At 38.7% G+C, this 23,040-nt stretch overlaps 1 protein-coding gene across 1 annotated transcript in view; it reads right to left on the minus strand.

The window, feature by feature from the left end:
• The window catches only part of SPTLC3 (serine palmitoyltransferase long chain base subunit 3), a 169,956-nt gene that overhangs the window by 97,175 nt on the left and 49,741 nt on the right, over positions 1-23,040 (minus strand). Inside the window, exons 2-4 of the mRNA XM_063077770.1 lie at positions 19,450-19,635; positions 3,334-3,488; positions 2,333-2,481 (exon numbers count right to left, since the gene is read on the minus strand). Coding sequence (XP_062933840.1) covers positions 2,333-2,481; positions 3,334-3,488; positions 19,450-19,635 — 490 coding nt within the window. The remainder of the gene's footprint in view (positions 1-2,332; positions 2,482-3,333; positions 3,489-19,449; positions 19,636-23,040) is intronic.

A 23,040-nucleotide genomic window follows, 5' to 3' on the forward strand; every position in this document is an offset into this window, starting at 1 on the left:
TATCACCTTCCTCCTGGTATCACCGTTATTTGTGTACTTGTCTTATCTCCCACACCAGAGCGTGAGCTCCTCGGGGGAGGAGCTTGTAGCACACAGTTCACCTTTGTATCCCCCCGGCGCAGACAGAGTTCGGTGCCCGCCCACAGTCAGCTCTCCGGCATGTTCAAGCGGACTTGGGAACTCTCCAACCACACTATTCCTAACCAGAAATTGGTTAGGCATTTTTCCGAACTGGTGGCCACAGAGATGGTATCTGCCTCCCAGTAACAGGAAGTTTACCGGGGCCGGAGCCCAGGGTGCGGTGGAGTGACAGTCGGCCCCGCCCATACTTCCTTGCCCTCCCGACGCTGGCCGGGGATGCCCCACGCCACCAGCCCTGCCAGAGAATCATGGAGGGAATGGGAGGGGAGGCCGGCCTGCAGGCCCTGGGAAGCCCCGCGCTGGGGCAAGCAAGTGCGAAGGCTCAGTGAGGAGCTGAGCCGAGCGAGGAGGACAGGCTTGGCTGAGCCGGGCCGGAGCTGCCACCACCTGAGAAAATGGAGGCAGCCCCGGGGGCAGTGAGTGGCCTGGTGATGCAGGCGAAAGCCGGGCGGGCATCAGCCCCCCGAGCAGGGCCGGGTTGGGGGTCACTCACAGGGCTGTGCCAGGTCGGGCGGCTCCCTCTCTGCCTCTGGTTTGTCGCTTTCCCCATTCTTGGCTCCCGCTGCCTCGGGCTGCTTGCTCAGTCCCATGGTGCAGCTCAGGTGCTCCCAGCAATCTTCTTTTATGCTGGCCTGAAACCTCGAATCATGAATAGGGCAGCTGGCTGCCTTCAGCACGGCCCCAGCCTCCGGGATCCTGGCTGCATCCACAGCAACCCTGGCGCCATGTTCCCTGTTTAGAGACTCGCTTTTGCAGCTAAGAAACAGTTCTTTTCCTGCTCCATACTTCAAAGCTGTTGCCTGTAAATGAGGTAGCCTCTCCTGCCAAGGGCAAAGTGGTTGTCAGCCCCCACGACCGGCCACCAGCAGTGGTCCTCCCTTAAGAGACGGCAAGAGGAAGGTCCACAAGTTTCCCAGCTGCCTAAGGCCCAGTGGCCACCTTTTCCACCTCAGCTACTCCACGCCAGCTGCCGCAGCCACTGCCATCTTGAAACTCTCACAGGCAACCCAGTTCTAAGTGTAGTAAGTCCTCCCCTCTCCCCCTGCACCTTGTTTACATCTCCAGCCCTTATGCCTCAAAACGAAGATAAGTAAGTGACTTTCTTAAGAAATCTGGGTAACCACTACCAACTCTGGAGCTTTTTCTGAGTATTTCCTTGAATGCTTGAATTAAAAAGTTACTTTATTTAATTTGAATTATTTGTTGCACAGGTCTGAATAATTAAATTGTCTTTAAAGGCTTTCTGCTAACGGGTTATCTAAAGGGGGCATGTGGCTTATTATTCATTAACAGTCAATGCCTTTTTATCAGACTTGCCTCTCATTCTTAGATAGACCTGAATTGATCTGATGAACCGTACATGTGTCACCAGGATGAGGAACTGCTGTAGTAGAGATAGCTGAGCCAGACTGAGAGTGAGCATGGTTAATCAATGAGCTTAGGCACATCACTTAGACACAATGATCCTCAGTTTCCTCTTGCATGAGATGAGAATAACACCACTTGTGCTGCCTACAGCACAGCATTTTTTTATTTTTTGAGTAAATAAGATCCTATATAAAAAAGCATGCCAGGAATTGCAAAGCACTCTACAAGAACAAGCTTGCATTATTCTCTTTCCCTGAAGTGGAGAGGAGTGGAAGTTTCCTTCTCACAGATTTCACTCATTTGAATAAGAGAAAAATGTTTTAGCTAAAGGGAAATAAATAGACAGTCTGCTCCACCTTGTCCCTTCATTCTTCATCCATCCATTCATTCATTTATTCATTCATCACAACATTCCACAAGGCCAATTCCTCTCCTCATGAAACTTACGTTTTAGTAGCACAGACAGGCATATACAAATACAAAGGCAAGATTATTTCAGTCAGTGACTAATATCATTAATGAAAGTGGGAGAAAGGAGAGAAAAGGACTAGGTGGAGGAGGCAAAATAGTTGCTTTTTAGATAATGTGGTCAGGAAATACCCATTTTTATCTATTTGGAAGAATTAAAACATGTAATTGATAAACTACATGGCAACAGCATAATGCTTGAAATTTCCCATAAGACTTTCATATTCCTTTTCCTTTTTGCATTTTATAACAGATTTTCAGGGCATACAGTCTAGATACAATCTAGATTTGAGAGGTTGCCACAAGGAATCTGAGATATAACTGGAAAAAATTTCAAAATAGTGAATGTACATACCCATTTCTTGTCTGGTGCTGGCCACGCCTGAGCCATACACCTCCAGAACATCCTTTATTGTCTTCATAGACTCATCGTACCTGTCTGCGAGGCCAAGGAAGTTATAGGAGCCCATGTTGATGACATCTTTGATGATTCTTCCAGTAAACCTGCAGCAAACCCAGCACAAAGGGCTTTCTCATTTAAAGTCGTCCTAGTGCCCAAGGGACCTTCAGTCTGGCCCAAATCATATATATATATATATATATACATATGACTTATTTAAATCATATGTATATATATATTCTTTTTTTTTTTTTTCTCTTTTTGTGACCGTTAAGGGGATCGCAACCCTTGGCCTGGTGTCGCCCGCACTGCACTCAGCCAGTGAGCGCACCGGCCATCCCTATATAGGATCCGAACCCGCCGCAGGAGCGCCGCTGTGCTCCCAAGTGCCGCACTCTCCCGAGTGCGCCACGGGGCCAGCCCTATATATATTCTTTTTAATGTGCACCATTGTCAGCATAAAATGATTTGCCCTTCGAGGAAAATAACCCCATAAAAAAGTTGGGCAGAGCACAAGAGAGGTATCCCCAGCCATGAAGTATTACTTAGCCCTGATTTTCCTGGATGCTTGCTTTCATGACACCCATGCCTTGGTTTAAATTCCAGCAAGAACCTTCTACAGGGATAAGAGCCATGGTCATCATTACTTACTTTGGCAAGAAGTAGGAGAGTACGATTTGCCAAGAAAGCTGAAAAGGGCTCTTTCCAGCTGGCTCTGTGTGTCCCACACCTTCTGACACAGTTCTCACTTTAATTACAATATAGTGAAGTCCTCTTGGCAACTTAATTACTGGCATCAGAAGGGCTGAATGATGGAAGACCATCATGCCTATTTCCATGCCTTGTTTTTTTTGTTGTTGTTTGTTTTGTTTTTCCTATCTTTAATCCAGCGCTCATGCTAGGATTTTCTTGAAAGAATATTCTTTCCACCAACCCCCTCCAAGTGGCTGCCTCACCTAAACATCCAGTTATAGTCATCTGACACCCTTTCCATCATGTCAAACCGAGGCCCTGGAGCACTGCAGATGGGCCGGTTCCAATTGTCTCTGATTCGCATGTAAATGTTCCGCGTGTAAAAATTCTCAAAGTCTTGATACAGAGGCACAAAATCCTGTCATGACAGAGGTACAAAGTGAGCTTTGGTCTCTCACATTTTGTATTTTATTTGCTATTGAAGGTTGGGAGAAGACCTTGTAAGAGCCATGCCAATAATCCATCTGCAGATATATTTTCAGCAAGGGCCAATGGGTGAGGGAAAGACGGACTCCATGAGAAAATCTGTGAGGTCAGGATCCCAGAGAACTTGCCCTTTAGTGGGGGAGGTAAAAAAAAAAATTGTGATAAAGATGGGTAGCAAAGATGACAGTGCAATACAAGTCCCAGAACAAGTGGCGGAGACCACAAATCCCTAAGTTCCTAAGGAAGGAGAATTCTAGCTGACACATAACAACGGGTGTTTATGTACAAAGCCATTTGTTTGGGAAAAATAAATAAATAAATAAATGGTTTAGAAGATAATTTGGTCTTAATGGACATCCCACTCATTGTATTTTCAGAAGTGTGGATGAACTTGAACTGTTGATTTGTTGGCAAAACTGCTATTGAGAGGTGGCTGGCTTTCACATGGCTAGGGGCCTGGAGGCTGAGCTGTTGTTGCTGTATACATTGTAATTCATGACTGGAGGGGTCTGAAATCCAGCTGAGGCTTGAAACAAGACATGTCTAATTTTGTCACCTGACTCATAAGAGTTAATACAAGGCAGAAAATGCAAAAGCTGTAACTAGGGTCTGAACCAAGTACTTTGGACATTTCATAGGATTAGTGAGGGAGAGAGGGACACATATTGCTTGAGGAGTCAGGGAAGGTGTATGTAGGAGGGGTTTTAGATATGGCATCAAGGCAGAATGAGATTGTTTTGGGCAGGGATGCTGGGGGTAGGTTCTCAGGGTGAATGGGCCTGTGTGCTGCAAATATGGTGTATTTGAGAAGAATGAATAAAACATAAGGCATATCCTGGCACTCTTTTCTCAGAACCTATAATGGCTCCTACCTCATTCAGGGTCCTGACTCATTTGGCTTCTGGTTACCTCTGTGATCCCACCTGTTGATCACTCTCTGTAGTGTGAGGGAGGCTGCAACATAGCTGGGCATAGACAGTGGGAGCATTAAGTGTCTACGTGAGGAGCGTGGACTACGGGCAATGGGGAACCACTGGGTAATAGGGGGTGAGTGTTTCCCTTCTCCCTTCTGTCATCTTTGAGCCCTTTGCTCCCCTTCCTTATGAAATGGAGCTGATTCCCTGAAGGAATAAGGAAGCCCCCGAGGAAAGCATTTGTGGACGACCTTTATATGCCACTAGTTTGCCCACTCATTCCCCGAGCAGGTCCATTCCAGAGGAAAGTTACAGGATGTGCAGGTTTTGGTGGCAGGTGGCTGCATCCAAGCCACAGCCCTTTCTGTCACTTCTCTCTTTGGTCCTCAGTGACAATGGCATCATTTCTAGAGAAAATTATGATTTTCTGTAGGAAAGAATGTTCATAAGCACATACTAGGAACTATCTATTGCATGTAAATTAGGAGGATGTTTGGGCAACTCTACCAGTTACATTTAAAATCTCATGCCAAATGCATTTTCTCTATATGAGGGTACTTTAAAAAGTTCATGGAAAATGGAATCAGAAGATAATGTGAATCTTGCCATGTACTTTTTGAAGACCCCTCATAACTGTGATACAGATTTTATTATGATTTAAAGCTACAAGTTTATAACAACCAATGATATCCTTTCATGTTCTTACAGGGAAAAAGAGTTTTTGTTTTTTTTAAAAAAGATTATGTAATTCCAGAAATGTTATTTCCAAATTATTTCCTCATTGATTCAATAAATTTTGTTTCTGACTGTTTACTGCTTTATGGATTATTCTATATCCCCAAGTGTTATTTGTCTTCCTCTACGTATAATTTTTTATTGCCTTGTTTGAAATGATGATATATAAACATAGTCACAAGAAAAAAGAGAGATGTAGGTCTGTAAGTAATATTTCTGAACTCTGAATAGTTTTATAAGGAAATTTACCCCAAATAAAGTAGCAGTTGATTTTGGAGAGAAAAAGAGAAAAAAAACCCAAAACATTTTGTCTATAAAATTAAAACAAAATTAATTTCAGATTTGGAACTACAACATGCACAAGGCACCAGAAGTAGAGGTCATAGAGGGGACACAAAGATCACAGAGCTCAAATAGTTATTTGTCACATGAGGAAAATCAGAACCAGAAATGTAAGTTACTTGAACTCTGGTCAGCATCTGGGCCTCATCCACGCTCTGAGGCAGTGATTTCAGAGTGACCTCCGGCTTACCCAGCTGCCATCTAAAACACCAGTGATGACAAAAAATCTGGCCCACAATATGGAAAACTAAGGTCAACAGACTGCAGTCTGCTGCAGTAGGAGTGACCACCAGTCATGGGGAACTTGGCGTTGACTTGAGAAAACCTGTGGCTTCCCCATCTCCCGCCTTATGAAGATGCATCGTCATGGCCATCCGAGAGAAAGTGGGAAAATACTGCCTAAACTTTCTGCCTCCTGACTCAGAGATCCCAACTTTGTTTCTATGTAAAAGTGGGCAGCTATCTCTTTACCGAGATAAATGCTTTGAGGGCAAGATACAGGGATTCCAACCTATTCTGAGTGGCTGGGGAAGACTTCCTGCTGGGAATAATCTTTTCATTCAATAGAAATTTTATGAGTTAGCTTTTTGTAATTACTCTATAAAATGGAAGGGCCAGGTTTTAGACACCCAGAGTTAATGTTTTTGTGCATGACATAAACACTAACCCAGATCCCAGCTCTGATACACAAGATTGGCAGCCTACATGTTCCTGAGAGGGACAATTGAGCTTGGAAATCTACTTAGAATTCAAGATCTGGTCTGGGAATGACCCGACTTGCTTTTGGGCATGGTGTCCTTCATCTCCCTACCTGTGAGGCTTCCTGTCTCTGCATGGGTGTATTTTCACTCCACCCCATTCCTTTGAGCAGCAGTGGGCTTTCTTCAGCAGCAGCCAACACCTTCCAAAGGTCAATGCCCTCTAGCCTCAGACAAGATTCCCACAGCGTTTTAACTACACCAGAAAATGAAGCTGAACTTGATGTTTCAAAAACAGAAGCATTGCAATAGGACATATCTTTATCTATCTGTAGATTTAAATTGTCATTTGGCTTACTCACTATCTTTATTTTTCTTTCTGACACTAATGGTTAGATGTGATAGAGAATTCCAGGCCATAAAGACACAACCATTTTGGGGGTGGAGTGTAGAAAGAAGTGTAAAAATATAGCCACAAAATGGCTTTGTTTCTTCTGCAATGCGACAATCTATTTTTCCAGCTTTAAACCTGTAGGATAATTTATAATTTTCCAAGTGTTACAGATATTTATATCCAACTCTTATAGATAAGTTGATGGAAAGTCAGAAAAAATGGCTGGATATTGGGAATTGTATCCGGTTCCAAAACCAATGCTCTTTTTTAATAAACCGTGCTGCAGGGCTTGGTGTTTATAAGGAAATGAAAGGAACATATTCATAGATCATTGTAAAGACTACTACCAGATTTGGAAGCATGTCCTTTCTTATTTGATTTTACTACCTGCCTATTCATTGTCAAATATAATGATGGCTTTGTAGAGAAAGGAAGAATGATTATCAAACACTAGTAATTCATTTGTTTTTACATTGACACTTCTGTTCTCACCTAATACTTCATTTTACATAATTATTTCCTTTTTGGTAGGTGCATTTAAAACAGTTCTTTGAAGTATGAGAAACCCAAAGTCAAAATGGCTAAATTTAATTTTTATTTTTAAGGGATTAGATGACGATTGAATGGCAGACTCCATACTCATATAGATCCTACCGCTCTTTTAAAGTCCCATTAAATTACAAAAAAAAAAAAAAAATAGGCGTTTAAAAACAAAATAAAGGTATAAATATCTAGAAAGATAATCAAGAGTGTCATTGAGTCGGAAATGTTGAAGAATCAGTCACAAAGACAGAACATAAATAAGATCAAATAAATGGAGAAATAAAGACATAGGAAACCTTAGCTCAAAACGTTTGCAGAGAAGACTGGTATGGATATAAACTAAATAAACTAACTGTAAGGCAGCTTCAAGTTGAGAGTGAAGAACTATAACAAGTTGGCATCCAGGATGATTAACTGGGAAGTTACATTCCTTTGTCCTCCTCCTACTGGGCTAATAGTAAGATGTAGTAATATTATCCACAGGAAAGTATTGTGAGTCAGCAGAGACTGAAAGAAAGAGCAATTTCCCAATGTAGAGAAGTGGGGAACCCAAAACACAAGATGACAAGCTATTGGTCCTGGTAACTCATCCCATCCCACTTCTACCATCATTCAAGACAGGTGAACATGAAAAAATAATTCATATAGATATATGCCATTTTTATAGCAACATAATAGAACAATGCATCCCTTAAAATGATAAAAAATTCAAGAATGTAATGGCCATAGGCAAAAAGCAAACTATTAAGCTAGAATATGAAATTGACTAATTTTCTTAGAACACAGTGAAAAAGGACAAAGAGAAAAGAAAGTATGAAGGAAAAATCAAGAGATATATAGAATAGTTTCAGAAGATTCAATATCTCTCCAACAGGCATGGCAAAATTGAAAGAAGGAAGTTAAAGAGGAGAGGAAGAGAAGGAGGAGGAAGTAGAAGAAGGAGAGGAAAATTTCTAGAGATAAAGAAGGGTTTGAATCCTGAGATGTAAAGCATCCATCAGGTACTGAATAGGGCAAATAAGTAGAGGTCTGTGCCAAGATGCATCCTCTTACATTTCAGATCTCCAAGGGTAAAGAGAAAAACTCCAAAACTGTTCAAAGAGGGGGGTAAAAACAGTTTATGTGTAACAGTATGAGAATCAGATCACTTCAGGTTTTCCTTAGGTGACAATGATGAGAAAGATTATTAGCGAACATTATTTTGAACTTAATATTCTATACTCAGCCAAATCAGCAACTAAATGATAGAACCAAGTAAATACATTCCAATATAAATAAGTAGTCATGAATTTAATACCTACAGACCTTTTCTGTAGTAACTGACAGTGCACTACCTGATTTAAAAATATACTACAAAGTTATAGTAATTGAAACATCATGACATAAAAACAGACATTGGACCAAAATAGAGAGCTCAGAAATAAATTCACACATTTGTGGTCAACTGATCTTTGACAAAGGTGGAAGAACACACAGTGGGGAAAGGACAATCTCTTCAATAACTGGTACTGGGATAACTGGATCTTCACATGCAGAAGACTGAAATTGGACTTTTCTCAAAACTCAAGATGGATTAAAGACTTAATTTAAACAGAAGATCTGAAAATGTAAAACTACTAGAAGAAAACATAGGGAAAAAGATCCTCAACGCCTGGGCAATGATTTTTTGGATATGACCCCCAAAGCACAGGCAATAAAAGCAAAAGTAGAGAAATGGGATTGCATCAAACTAAAAAGCTTCTGCACAGCAAAGGAAATTAACAACAGAATGAAGAGACAGCCTCTGGAAGGGGAGAAAATATTTGCAAACCATACATCTGATAAGGGGTTAATATCCAAAATATATAAGAAACTCAAACAACTTAACAGCAACCCCCCCCCAAAATCCATTAAAAAAAGTACTAAGGACCCAAACAGACATTTCTCAAAGACATACAAATGGCCAACAGGTTCATGAAAAAACAAAATCATGAATCATCAGGGAAATGCAAATCAAAACCACCATGAGATATCAGCTCATACCTGTTAAAACAGCTAATATCAAAAAGACAACAGATAACAAGTGTTAGTGAGGATGTTGAGAAGAGAGAACCCTTATACACTGTTGATGGGAATGTTAACTGGTGCAACCATAGTTGAAAAAAGTACAGAGGTTTCTCAAGATATTAAAAATGGGACTACTGTATGATTAAGTATATATCCACTCACGGCTGTATATCAAAAGGAAATGAAATCAGTATCTCCAAGAGATATTTGAACTCCCACATTCATTGCAACATTTTTCATAATAGCCAAGGTATGGAAACAACCCAAGTGTCCATCACAGATAAACAGATAAAGAAAATGTGAGAGATATATACATGATTAAATACTATTCAACCTCAAAAAAAGAAGAAAATTCTCTCATTTGCAATAAACCCGGAAGATATTACACTAAGTGAAATAAGCCAGGCACAGAAAGATAAATACTGCATGATCTCACTCATATGTGGCATCTAAAAAAGTCGATTTCATAGAAGCAGAGAGTAGAATGGTGATTACCAGAGGCTGAGGGGAGGAGGAAATAGGGAGATGTTGGTCAAAGGGTACAAAGTTTCAGTTATGCAGAATGAATAAGTTCTGGAGAATTAAAGTACAGGATGTTAGTAATAATGTTTTGCATACTTGAAATTTGCTAAGAGTGTAGATCCTACAGGTTCTCACCACAAAAAGAAAAGAAACAAAAAGGTAAGTATGGGAGGAGATGGCTGTTATCAGCTTGACTGTGGTAATCGTTTCGCAACGTATACATATATCAAAACATCACATTATACACTGCGAATGCATACAATTTTTATTTATCATTATACCTCATTAAACTGGAAAATTTTTTTAAAAGTAAAAAAAACCCCCACCACATTAAAATATGCATTAAAATAAAATAAATAAATGTACCAAGGTATGAATGGAGAACTATTTAATAAAAAATTGAAATAAATGGCAAGAAATGTGTATGTAAAACATAAAATGGCAGGAATAAGTTTAAACATGTGAATAATTAAAATACTAGGTTGAACCATATGGAATTGCCAATGTTCGACATTTTAACCTACAAAAACAATAATTTCATATGCTTTAAGTAATTAATAGAGTATATTATTAAAATACAGAAGCGTTCACATTTATTTAAAATCAATCTATAGGCTGCTCATAAGAGATGTACATTTTCTGAAAATAGTGAAGAATGAAAATAAAGAGATAGTATTGAAGAGAATGCATAAATATTAATATGAGGCAAAATAGAGTATAAGGTAAAAAGCATGATAAAAGGGAAAACCCACCAAGAACTATTAGAGCCAAGAACTTTGATGTATCTAATTGTTATACTGAAAAAACATACGAAAAAAAACTTAGAAAAAAGTTTGAGTAGACAAAAAACAAGTAAGTCTAAAAGAGTTAAATAGCACAATTAGCAAGTTTCCTGTAATTACTGACAATATACAGTTTTTCATGGTAGACATGGAAATTTCCAAGAAATTCCAATATAACTGAGAATCTGTGAAAGAGAGAACTCATTAAAGTGGTAGCACTTGATACTAAAGTATAAAAATATCAATAGCTTTCCTATAAATTATCAATAACTAAATAGAAGATGGTATGAGGGAAAAGACAGTATTCAAATAACACCATGATAAAAAAAATTGTACCCAAATAATAGGAAATGGTAAGACTTCTATAAAGAAAACTTTATTAAAGAACAAAGGAAATACATAAAGAAATGGAGATACATGTCATGTTTCTGAGTTGGAAGACTCAATACTATGAAGATATAAAATTTTCCAGAATTAATCTACAGATTTAATCTGTTTCCAGTTAAAACTGGCAAGGTTCTTTTTTTTATAATATAATACCTGACAAGTTAATTCTAAAGTACACACAGAGAGAAAATCTCCAAAAATTACCAGAAAACTTGTAGCATGATCTAAAAAATAGACAAATAGATCAATATTTCATATCAGTGGGTAAAAAATATGAGCTATTTAGTTAACGATATTAGGACAATTAGGAATATCTTTTAAAAATTAGTCCTACCTCACACAGCACATAGAAATAAATTCTAGATGGTTCTGTGAACTAAATGGATAAAATAAACACCTAAATAAAATTAGAGGAAAACCTACAATACTTATTATAATTTTAAGATAAAAAAAAGCCCTTCTAAACATGAAGAAAACTAATAACAACAAAGAAAACATAAAAGAAATATTTGATATATAAGACAAAAATTATGTATAACTAAATGTGTGCAATATAGATAAGGTTAAGAGCTAAGAAACAAAATTGGAGAAATACTTGAGTACATTTAATGTACAAATTTTTGACAGAAGGAAGAGTTCCTCTAAATCAATAAAAATATCAATAAAATTATGAGCAAAGGATACATATAGGCAGTACATGAGGAGTAAGCATAAATGACCAAAAATCATATAAAAGGAAGCTCAATCTCGCTTTTAATCAGGAAAATGCAAATAAAGACAAAAATAAAAAAGGTCCATGATCAGATTGGCAAGAATAAAGAATATGTTGATGATATCAACATACCAGGTGTTGGCAAGGAAGCACTCTCAGTTACTGTTTACTGGAGTCTAGCTAGGCAAGCTTTTTGCAAAGACAATTTGGCAGTATCTCTCAGAAGTTAAAATGTGCATTCCTTGGACCCAGAAAGCCACTTCTAGAAAATTATTCTAGAATCAATGCATTAGCTATTAATTGATAAATTCTTCACACTAATAAAAAAATGGAAACATAAATTATGATATACCGATATTATGGAGTATCATCCTACAGCTATTAAAGGAGTGAGGCAATCCTGTACTGTCACGTACAGATCACGAGCCATATAGTTAGGTAAAAAAAAGTAAGTCACACAATATGTGTGATATGATCTTATTTATGTTAAGGAGAGGAGTAACATAAATAAACATAAGTGTAGTTAAGAGCACTAAAGAGACAGGAAGGATGCACAGAGAGATTGCTCTTGTGCATTATTTCTATAATGAAAAGGAAAGGGGAAAGGGTATGAGTTTGAGAGGTGGCTATTAGGGCTTGTCCTAAACCACACATTTCACAGCTTTGTGCTAATTAATATATGTTAGCACATGTCTACCTCATCAAAATCAATCAACCCTTCCTACTATCATAAGATTCCCTCTTGCCAAGAAAAGCAGAGAGTTCTATGTTGTAGAAGAAATTAAAAAAAAAAAAAGTGATTTGGCTAACATTTGAAGGACACAACAGAAATGATATATATGTATATGTATATACATTTTTCCAAGTAAGTGTTGGCCTTTCTGAGTGTTCATAATGGGAGGCTGTGATTTGATTTTACCCATGGTCATATTTTGCAAAATATTTCTAGAACTTTAATATTTTGGAGCTGTCTCCCCAGCCTATGGCACATGCTGTGCTAGACGCAGTTGTGGAAAATCTTTACCGCTGTGAGAGTGAATTTGCTTTTTAGCCTGAAGATATTTGGAACCACGCCTGATGGGGGAGAGACTGGGCACATCGTTGGCCAGGGCTTCCTGCTGCATTGAAAGCTATTGGTTTTCTGGTGAAAGCTGAGTCAAGAAGTGAGGAATGAGCCATGCAGACACCTGAGGGGGGAGTGTCCCAGACAGAAGGAAATGCAGGTGGAAAATCCCTGAGGTAGGCACATGCAGGTGGTGCCTGAGGAGGAGAAACGGGGCCCTGGTATTTGAAGCAGTGTGGGAGAGTGAAGAGTGGGACAAGAGATGAAGTTAGAGAGATAAGGAGGGCTGCGTTCTGCAGAGCTTCAGCCAGCTCTGACCCTTACTCTGAGTGAGATGGGAAGGCTTTAAAGGGTTCTGGCCAGAGATGTGATGTGACCTGACTTAGGTTTTAAAAGAATCACATTGGTTGTCAGTTGAGAAGGGGCTGTAGAGTTCAAGGGTGGAAGCAGGGTACATTGATGTAAGAGAAGATGGTGTTTTGGACAAAGCTGGTAACAGCAGGGGAGAAAAGTAGTCTGATAACATATATGTTTTGAACATTGAACTGACAGTGTTTGCTGACAGGTTTAACTTGGGGTGCAAGAGCAAGAGATGAGTCAAGGATGACTTGGAGGTTTTTGTCTAGAGCACTTGTACTGGTGGAGTTGCTATTTACTGATATGGGAAAGACTGTGAAAGGCACAGATTTGGAGGGGAAGCTCAAGCGCACAGTTTTGGATGTGTCAAGGCTGAGTGATTGCTGATGAATGGAATCTAGTGCACAGGTAGGAAGCTTGTCCTAGGTAGGAACTCAGACACCTCCTCTGGCCCTGGGTGGAAAACCAAGCATGTGAGTGAAGGTAAGTGAAAGGAGCTGGTAGAAGTTCTGACTTTATTTTCTTAAGGAAATAGGAATCAAGTCTATTAGTGGAAAGTTGGGTGGACAGGAAGTGTTAGAGGTTTAAGAGGAAAGGAGAAAACATAAAACCATCTCCCAGAAGAGCCAGTCACTAAATGTACTCAGGTAATGAACGCAGTGTGATCACCAGGCAGTGTGGAGAGCCACCTGAGGCTAGCGATCCTGAACTTAAAGGGACATCAGTCAGCATGGGGATGTATCAAAGCCTGTAGAATTTAAGCTGGAAAGAAGGAAAGAAAAGAGGACATAGGGGAATGCAGAAGAATGAAAAGAGCTTAAAATTAAGGGTTTGCAGGCTCCAGGGATGGGATGGGGTAACAGATGCTGGAGGCAGTAGTGGAAGGAGAAAGCTGATAATAGCAAATACCTGGCACAGACCAGATGATAGTGATGTGCAGCCAAGTTCGGGAAGCATGATCAGTTATTATCAGCTGCTAATCTGTAATAGTTAACTTCCAAGGGCTACCACAATCAAGTGCAGGTGGTCTGGGACCTCCTTTCGTGAAGCTGGCTGTTGGACAGCTGTGCATGTGAAAGGGGATGAACACTTGGAGGCTTCAAGGGATGGTGCTGCCACCACCTGAACAAAGGTGATGGCTGGACTTCAAATTGAGAACCTCTAGAATAGCAGTGCTTCTTAAACTTTAATGTGTGTCCATAATTTGCTGGGGACTATTTGGATGTAATGTGATCATACAATTTCAACAAAATATTTTTATCAGTCTCATGCCAAGTTATATTGGATCTGGTAGAGCCTGCTTAGTATTGGGACCACAGGGACTTGAGAAATGTGGACCTATAGAATGAGTTGTGCTTTAAGTATTTTAAGTCTCTGATGATGCTTAATATTGATTGATTATGTTTGCCGATATCCTGTTCTGGATTTTATAAAGTTGGGTTACTGAGAAAGTACATTACATCATTGAGAAAGTAAATTATCCAGAGGTCTTTGAGAAATTGCGGTTCAACTTGAATGTTGCTTTTGGTTAAAAAAAAAAAAAAAAAAAAAAGGGACTGTGACCCCAAAATAAAGTTAAACAGAGAATTTAAGCAAAATGTTTAAGACTTGTATCTGTATTGTCCTTTTCTTTGCTAGAGTCTACTGATTATTAGTCGAGTCTCTCTGAGGTACCAGGTGCTCTGGGTTTGTGATTTTTCGTTCTTTTCTCCAAGTGCTGTCTAGGAGGAAGGTTTTGATTTTTCTATTCTTTTACTTAGTTAATATTCAAGTGAAGTAGATAAAGGGGATTATCAGAGCCTTTATGTTTTGGTGTCAATTTCAGGGTATTTGGGCTAGAAATCATAAAAAAGGAAAAAGCAAATACAGATTATAAATTTGGGGAACACTTTAGTTTGAATGGATGTTTTGATATGAGAGAAATCATAGTAAAAAGAAAACAGGGAAACTGGATTAATAAATTCTTATACTTGATTAAGAAAAAAAGATAGAGTAAAAGATTAAAAGTGTAAATAAGAGCATTGATTTGTGATCTTTAAAAAATAATTGTCTTTACCACCACTTCATGAGTGTGCTCTCTTGTCATTTTGCCGATGGCTGATTTTTCTTGTGGGACAATGTATTTTGTGCTCCCAGTGACTGGATTTTAGGATAGAATAATGCTAATTTCTACTAGAAAGAACCAGGGATCATTGGAAAGTTGCATATCCCATGTTTCAAGCAAGAGACTTCAAGATGTGTCCCAGACAACTTATTAACACAAAGCAAAGACACTGTCAGAAGTATGGGGCTGGGGAGGTATTAGAAGGATGAAGTGTCAATCTGTAGACAGGGCAGCAAATAAGCAAGTCCCAGCAAAAAGGATGTAGTGATTGCACGTAATTACAACCTGTTACTCTGAGAAGTGCTAAGTCTCTGAAGAGGCTCAAATGGAAAAAATAAAAAGCATGCCATATAAAAGATATACCTACCAAGGCAGAGAGCATCTAATAACTGATGCTCTATACCTCACAGAGGTGAATCCAACAGTATGGAAACCATTTATTTTGCAAAACGATACAAAATGCTGATTTATTTAATGCAATGCATCCTCCTGTGGGGTGGTTCAAGCAGATCTTGCAGCAACGGGGACAGGCGTTGGAGTACAGGCTGCTATGTGCTCTCCATAGCCCATACTTCAGGACTGAAGCCCTTGTTCCCCAAGTTGCTGGGAGCATTTGGAGGCTTACAGTTCTCTGAGGATTGCCTGGGCCTGAAGGGATGGTCCTCAACCAAGATCCCTGGTGGCAGCCCCTATCCATGCAGGAGTTCAAAGGCCCGGACCCCTACCTTCAGTTTAGAATGACTCTCCAGGGCTTCCCTATCTCCAGAGATAACTGTAGGGTCAGCTGAGGCCTTTGCTGGACCTGCTTCATCACAATTCACCCCGTCCCAGCTCCTCCATTACCTCACAGGCACTGATCCCTGGAGCACATCCCAATAAACTTGCATTCAGGCCACCATCTCAGAGTAGCCTTCCTGAGAAACAATTCATCATGGCTATTTTTTTTTTTCCTGTTTGAAATGTAAGAAAGACTTTAGAAAAACCAAGGAGACTAGAGCCAGCTGGGTTAATGCAAACATATTGAAACTCAGGTTGGAAAATATATTGCTGATTGGAAGCCTAAGCCTGCCAAGTGAGGCCACACCTGTGAAATTTACATTTGATTCACCGTTTGTCTCAGTACACACTCTGAAGTGTGCTGATTTATTTTGCACTAGTTACTTCTACCTGGTGAGTAGGTGGATTGGTGATAAGAGCCTCTAGAAGGGTCCAACTGGTTGGGCAAGGGCCATGGAGATCATTGTGAGAATGGCCAAGGGAAATTCCCTTTCTAGTCTCAATTTCCCAGTTTCATCATCAGCTCTACTAGGACTGGGGAAACGTGCATCTCTGGGAGCATGTCTCCTGCTTGGTTTAACTGTTTGTATATCCTTTATATCCTCAAAACTGTCTGTAGCAAACTTTTTTCCAATATAGGACCATTCCATTGTGATGGATGTGACATTGCCATCCACATATCTGACCAAACTAGAAATTCGATATTACCGTTTTCCTCCTTCTGTCTTATCTTCCACACTCTTAGCCACTAAAACTTGTTGATACCTCCTAAATATCTCTATAATCCATTCCCTTTTCATCCCATCTATCTCTTTCCTACCTCAAGCAAAAATGATCTCTTTCCTAAACTATTGTAAACTTTCAGAAGAAGCACTGTTGTCACTGTGCTTCTAGTCTTGAATTAAAATTCCATCTCTGACATCTATTCAGTTCTCTAAAGTTCTTCATTCTCTTCTCACCCTTTTTTTTTTTTTCTCTATGGACCTTCTCAGGGAGATCTTGTTCATTTCTCTGGCTAAGATTCAAGTTGATATGCTAAAAATATACTGGAGATGCCACAAAATCCATCTGAGACTTTTCTCTGGAGGTCCAGACCTCTATATTTAGCTGCCAATTCTCCAAACTCAACTTGTCAAAACATGAATTGACCACTTTCTCCCTCCAGCTGGATCTTTCTTCTCCGTTCCCCATCTCAATGAATGACACCACCTTCTACCCAGCTGCACTGGGTGTGATCTTAGATTTGTTCATCTTCCTAATTCCCCAGGTCAAATCAACCATCTCTAACTCCACCTCTTAAACATCTCTTGGCTTTATCTGTCACCATTACTCCTATTATCACTACCCTGGTCCCAACCCAACTGTCTCACCTAGATTTTTTTTAACCTGCATATCTACATCAGCCACTTAATTTGTTTTTTAGTATCTGTTGTCTTTCTGCAATCCATTTCTTATAGAGCAGAGAGAATGTTCTTTCTAATCTACAAATCTGCATTCTGATGCCTGAAATCCTTCAGTGTTTTCCCACTGTTCTTATAAGTATCCGTGGCTTATAAAAACCCATTATAGTCTGGCCCTTGCGTGCCTCTCAAATAGTCTTTCTCCCCACATACTCTCACTCTTTCTCACCACACTCTGGTCATTGAAATTCCTTGGTTCCTTGAGTGCACAATGCTTTCTCTTACCTCTGGACCATCTTGCACCATGTTCCCTCTCCCTAAAGATTCCTTCCTCCCATCTTACCACACCCTTTGCCTTACTACATACTTGTTCTTCATTCTCCATATCTCAATTTAACTTTCTCTTCCTCTTAGAAGCCCTCACTGAATGCCAAGTTCAGGTGAGACATTTCTCTTTGCTCCCATGGTGTGTCTACTTACCCCTACCATGTCTCTTATCACACTCTATAGCTTTTGTTTGGTTATATCACTGAGTGCAGGAACTGTCTGTCTTGGTCATTCCTATATTCCCAGATCATAGCACAGTGCCTAGCACAAAATACATGTTCAAAAAGAATCTGACTTGATAAATTAACTCATGCCTTTCCACAAGTAGTGTCCTCTTTTGGGAATGTCCTCCTTTGCACCCTCTGTTACTTGGCAAACTCCCGTTCACCATTTAAGCCCCAGCATCATGGCTTCCTGATGCACCATCATGGCACAGAGCCCAGTGACCCGCATCACCCTCGTCGCCCACCCCTTGTCATTATCTTTTAGCATATGATTTCCTTGTAAGTCTATCTGCACACTAAATTTTAAGTTCTCTGATGGCAGAAACTGTCTTTTCTTCTATCAATATCATCACCCATTACCTGGTATAGAGCATGTGACCATATACTTGCTAAAAGTAGGAAAGAATATTATAATAAATCTGGGTCTGATTTTTTCTGAAGATGATATATTTGACTTAAGGCAATTCCAAAAGAAGTGTTCCACATGATTTCTTCATGGGTGTGTTACTCTAATGAGTGTTTATTTTAGTGTAGGTACTAGTTGCTAAGTTATGGAATTTGAAATTCTGTCTTTACATTGAAGTTTATGTCTAACCTCTGTTCTTTTCTTATATGTGTTCAAGGCACCATCACACGGAATGATCCATACCCGTATTATACTATTCCAAAATAATTTTTGGAAAAAGATTCATGGCATCATAAATCCTTTGAAGTTATTTGGAAAACATGTTAACACAATGCAGGATCTTTTCTGATCTCTGAATATCTTCCAGGTTGTCTTTTAACTCTGTGTAAAAAAGAGATGATATAGACTTTTACAGGTTAACTATAGATATAGATTTTTATCAGTTAACTATAGAAAATACTTAGCTCAGTGGTACTAAACCATGGGTGATTTTGCAAACCATAATGGTTATGTCTGAAGGCATTTTTGGTTTTCACAGGTGTGTGTGTGGGTACTAATGGCTAATCTAATGGGTAGAGTCCAGGGATGCTGTTAAAATTCCTACAATGCACAGGGCAGCCTCCACACCAAAGAAGTATCCAGTCTAAAATATAAATAGGCCAAAGTTGAGGAACCCTGACCTAGATGAAATAAAAATGTCTCAGTTCACTCAGACACATTTTTATAATTCAGAATTCTATTAAATAGAATAGTACTAATAGAATAGTACTATTAAATAAATAGTACTAAAGTTACAACTAGAAGACCAGAATACAGTACCATCCAGATGCCCTTGCTCTTATATTTAGATATTTTTTATCTTTAAAATGGTTATTTAATATATAGCTCATGGGTTCTTATAAAAATTAAATATTATAATATATGGGACAACCTTTCATTCAGTATCTGGCAAATAGTAGTTGCTCAATAAATGTTCGTAAAAAACAAGTCCAGGAAACACACAGAGGATGGGGTGGAGGGGGTGGAGATGAATGGAATTCACCCTAAATAGTTCCTGAGCACCTCATTGTTTCTAGGATCTGTACCTGCATCAACACTTTTGAGAACACTTTAGAGAAAAAGAGGCATTGACAAAGATCCAGGGATGTGCATATACATACTTTTTGTTCTTCTCGCTCTGTGGCTGCATTACATTTTTCTATTTTCCAGTTTCTCAAAAAGTCTCTGAGATAGCCAAACAGGGTTACAATTCCATATCCCATGTAAGTAAAAACAATTGCATGAAGAGGTGCTTCCTCGAAGGATTCAACAATGTGCTTATCATAAAAATGTGGCTTCCCATTTTGCTGAAAAGACAAAAGAAAATCCAGGGTTAATATTCTCCCATTGCAAATATACCATGATACTTAGAATTTTGGACTTTCAACCATTTAAATTTCAAAGAACATTTTTAAGATTGCAAAAGTTGCTTGGAAAGAATTAGAAATTGATCATTGAAGAGGATAATCAAAGCTGTAAATTTTATTTTACAACTCCTAATGAAATAATTGGTTCAAGCAAAAATTCTCAACAAATGCTCAAACCATTAGGTGAAAAATTAAAGAGGATAGAGTGTTTGTAAGATGCTAAAGTATAACTCCACAGTTTGCTTCCTAATCACAAACGTGGGGTCATTAGCTTACCCAGATAATCAAATTAAATCACAAATTTTGGAACAACCAGCCATTCTATGCTCTTTTCATAATGTGATATTCAATATACATCATCTGTGAACCATTTTACCTGAATTTAATTAAGCTCTTATATCTAACTTCCATTTTACAAGAAATATCAGAATAGGTGAACATGGTAAATGACTTCTTAAGAAAACAATTAGATAATCTGGAACGTAGAACTTTCCATATGACAACTAGCCTGGTCTTTTCAAAAACTCAATTCTCATAAAAGAAAAAAAAGGGTAGCCACATGCCCCAAGGCACCCACACCAGAGCAGGTAGGCACTGCCACAGGACCCTCAGCCCAGGCCAGTGCACACCACCCAGAGAGGTCCCCCGAGAGGCCCAAGAGCTGCTGGGACCTCATACCCCAAGCCACCCACATTGGAACAGGTAGGTGCTGCTGCAGCACTCCCAGCCCAGCCTCCCAGCCCAGGCCAGTACCCGTGGCCCAGAGAGGCCCAAGCCTCCTGCACACAGGCACTGAGGCAGCCATGCCAAATTGGCAGTCCCTGCAAGATCCTAGCTAGATGTTAGGGCAAATGAGTGGACTGTGAAATTCCCTGCCACAATGACTAAACACCAAAGGAAAGATACCAGAAATATGAAAAATCAAGAAAGCACACCACACAAGAAAGTTCTAGATCCTATAGAATAGGAAGTCCTTGAAATGATTGACAAAGAATTTTGAACAACAAATCTAAGGAAACTAGATGAGATATAAGAAAACTCAGACAACACAATGAAATGAGAAATAGTATACAGGACCTGAAAGAAGAAATGTACAAAGAAATCAATGCCATAAAAAAGAATGTGGCAGAGCTTGTGGAGCTGAAGAATTCATTCAACGAAATAAAAAACACAACAGAGAGTTTAACTAGCAGTCTTGAACAAGCAGAAGAGAGAATTTCTGACCTTGAAGATGGGCTGTTTGAAATAACACAGGTGGACAAAAAAAAAAAAAAAAAAAAAAGAAAAGAAAAAAGAATTAAAAGCATTGAAGAAAATCTAAGAGAGATAACACACAACCTTAAGCATTCAAATATCCAAATTATGTGTATTCCAGAAGGGGAGGAAAAAGGAAATGGCATGGAAAACATATTCAATGAAATAATGGCAGAAAACTTCCAAAGTATAGGGAATGACACAGCTCTTCAGATTCAGGAGGCTCAAAGATCCCCAAATGTATTCAACCCAAAAGGTCCTCTCCAAGACATGTTATAGTCAAAGTGGCAAAACTCAAAGACAAAGAGAGAATCTTAAAAGCTGCAAGAGAGAAGTGTCAAGTCACCTATAAGGAAGCCCCAGACTAACATCAGACTTCTCATCACAAACCCTAAAAGCCAGGAAAAAAAAAAAATGGGATGATATATTTCAAAATACTGAAAGACAAAGATTGCCAGCCAACAATACTTTACCCAGCAAATACTTTACCCTATCCTTCTAAAAGGAAGGATAAATAGTATATTTCTCAGAAAAACAAAAACTGTGGGGGTTCACTATGACACAACCAGCCTCAAGAAATTCTCAAGAGAGTACTGGGTTTGGTACCTGAAAAACTACCACCATTGCCATAAATACTCAAGAAAAAAAAAAAAAACCCACTAGTAAAATAAAAAATGTGGACAATAAAGAGAAAAAAAGTTTATCTACCACCCCAAGAAACCGACAAATACAGAAGACAAACAGTAACTCAGAAAGAAAGGAACAAAAGATACTTAATACATCCAAACAAAAATCAATAAAATGCTAAGAGTAAATCAACACCTTTCAATAACAACTCTTAATGTAAAAGGATTAAATTCCCCACTCAAAAGACATGGCTGACTGACTGGATTAAAAAGGTGGACCCAACCATATGCTGCCTTCAAGAGACTCTCCTCACCTGTAAAGACACACATAGACTAAGAGTGAAAGGATGGAAAAAGATATACCATGCAAATAGAAAATGAAAAACAAGCTGGAGTAGCTATTCTTATATCAGATAAAATAGACTTTAAAACAAAAACCATAAAAAGAGATAAGAAGGCCACTATGTAATGTTAAAAGGATTTATCCATCAAGAAGACATAACATTGATAAACATATATGCACCCAACATTAGAGCAGCCAGATTTATAAAGCAAACACTATTAGATGAAAAGAATGAGATAGACACTAATACAGTAATAGCAGGGGACCTGAACACCCCACTTTCAATATTGGACAGATCATCTAGGCAAAGAATCATCAGAGAACACATGATATAAACAACACTTTAGACCAACTGGACTTGGCAGATATCTACAGAACATTCTATCCAACAACCTCAGGATATTCATTCTTCTCATCAGCACATGGAACATTTTCCAGGATAGATCACATGTTAGGTCACAAATCAAGCTCAGTAAATTCAAAAAAATTGGAATTATTCCATGTATTTTTTCAGATCACAATCTATTAAAATTAGAAATCAATAACAAATGAAACTCTGGAAACTATACAAACACACGGAAATTAAACAACATTCTACTTAATGACATATGGGTCCAAGAAGAAATTAAACAGGAAATCACAAAACTTATTGAAACTAATGAAAATAATGAAAATAATGATACATTATACCAAAACCTGTGGGATACCGCAAAAAGAGTACCAAGGGGGAAATTTATTGCATTAAATGCTTACTTCAAAAGAATGGAAAGATGGCAAGTGAACAACCTAACACTTTACCTTGAAGAACTAGAAAAACAAGAACAATCTAAACCCAAAGTTAGTAGACAGAAAGAAATAATTAAGATCAGAGAAGAACTTAATGAAATAGAAACACAAAAAATGATCCAAAAGATCAAATGAATCAAAAAGTTGACTTTTTGAAAAGATAAATAAAATTGACAAACCATAAGCAAGGCTAACTAAAAAAAGAAGAGAGAAGACCCAAATAACAAAAATTAGAAATGAAAACAGTGATATTACAACTGATAATACAAGAAATCATTAGAGACTACTATAAACAACTATATGCCACCAAATTTGAAAATCTGGAGAAATGGATAA

Source organism: Cynocephalus volans, chromosome 1 (assembly GCF_027409185.1).
Source record: "Cynocephalus volans isolate mCynVol1 chromosome 1, mCynVol1.pri, whole genome shotgun sequence".
NCBI lineage: Eukaryota > Metazoa > Chordata > Mammalia > Dermoptera > Cynocephalidae > Cynocephalus > Cynocephalus volans.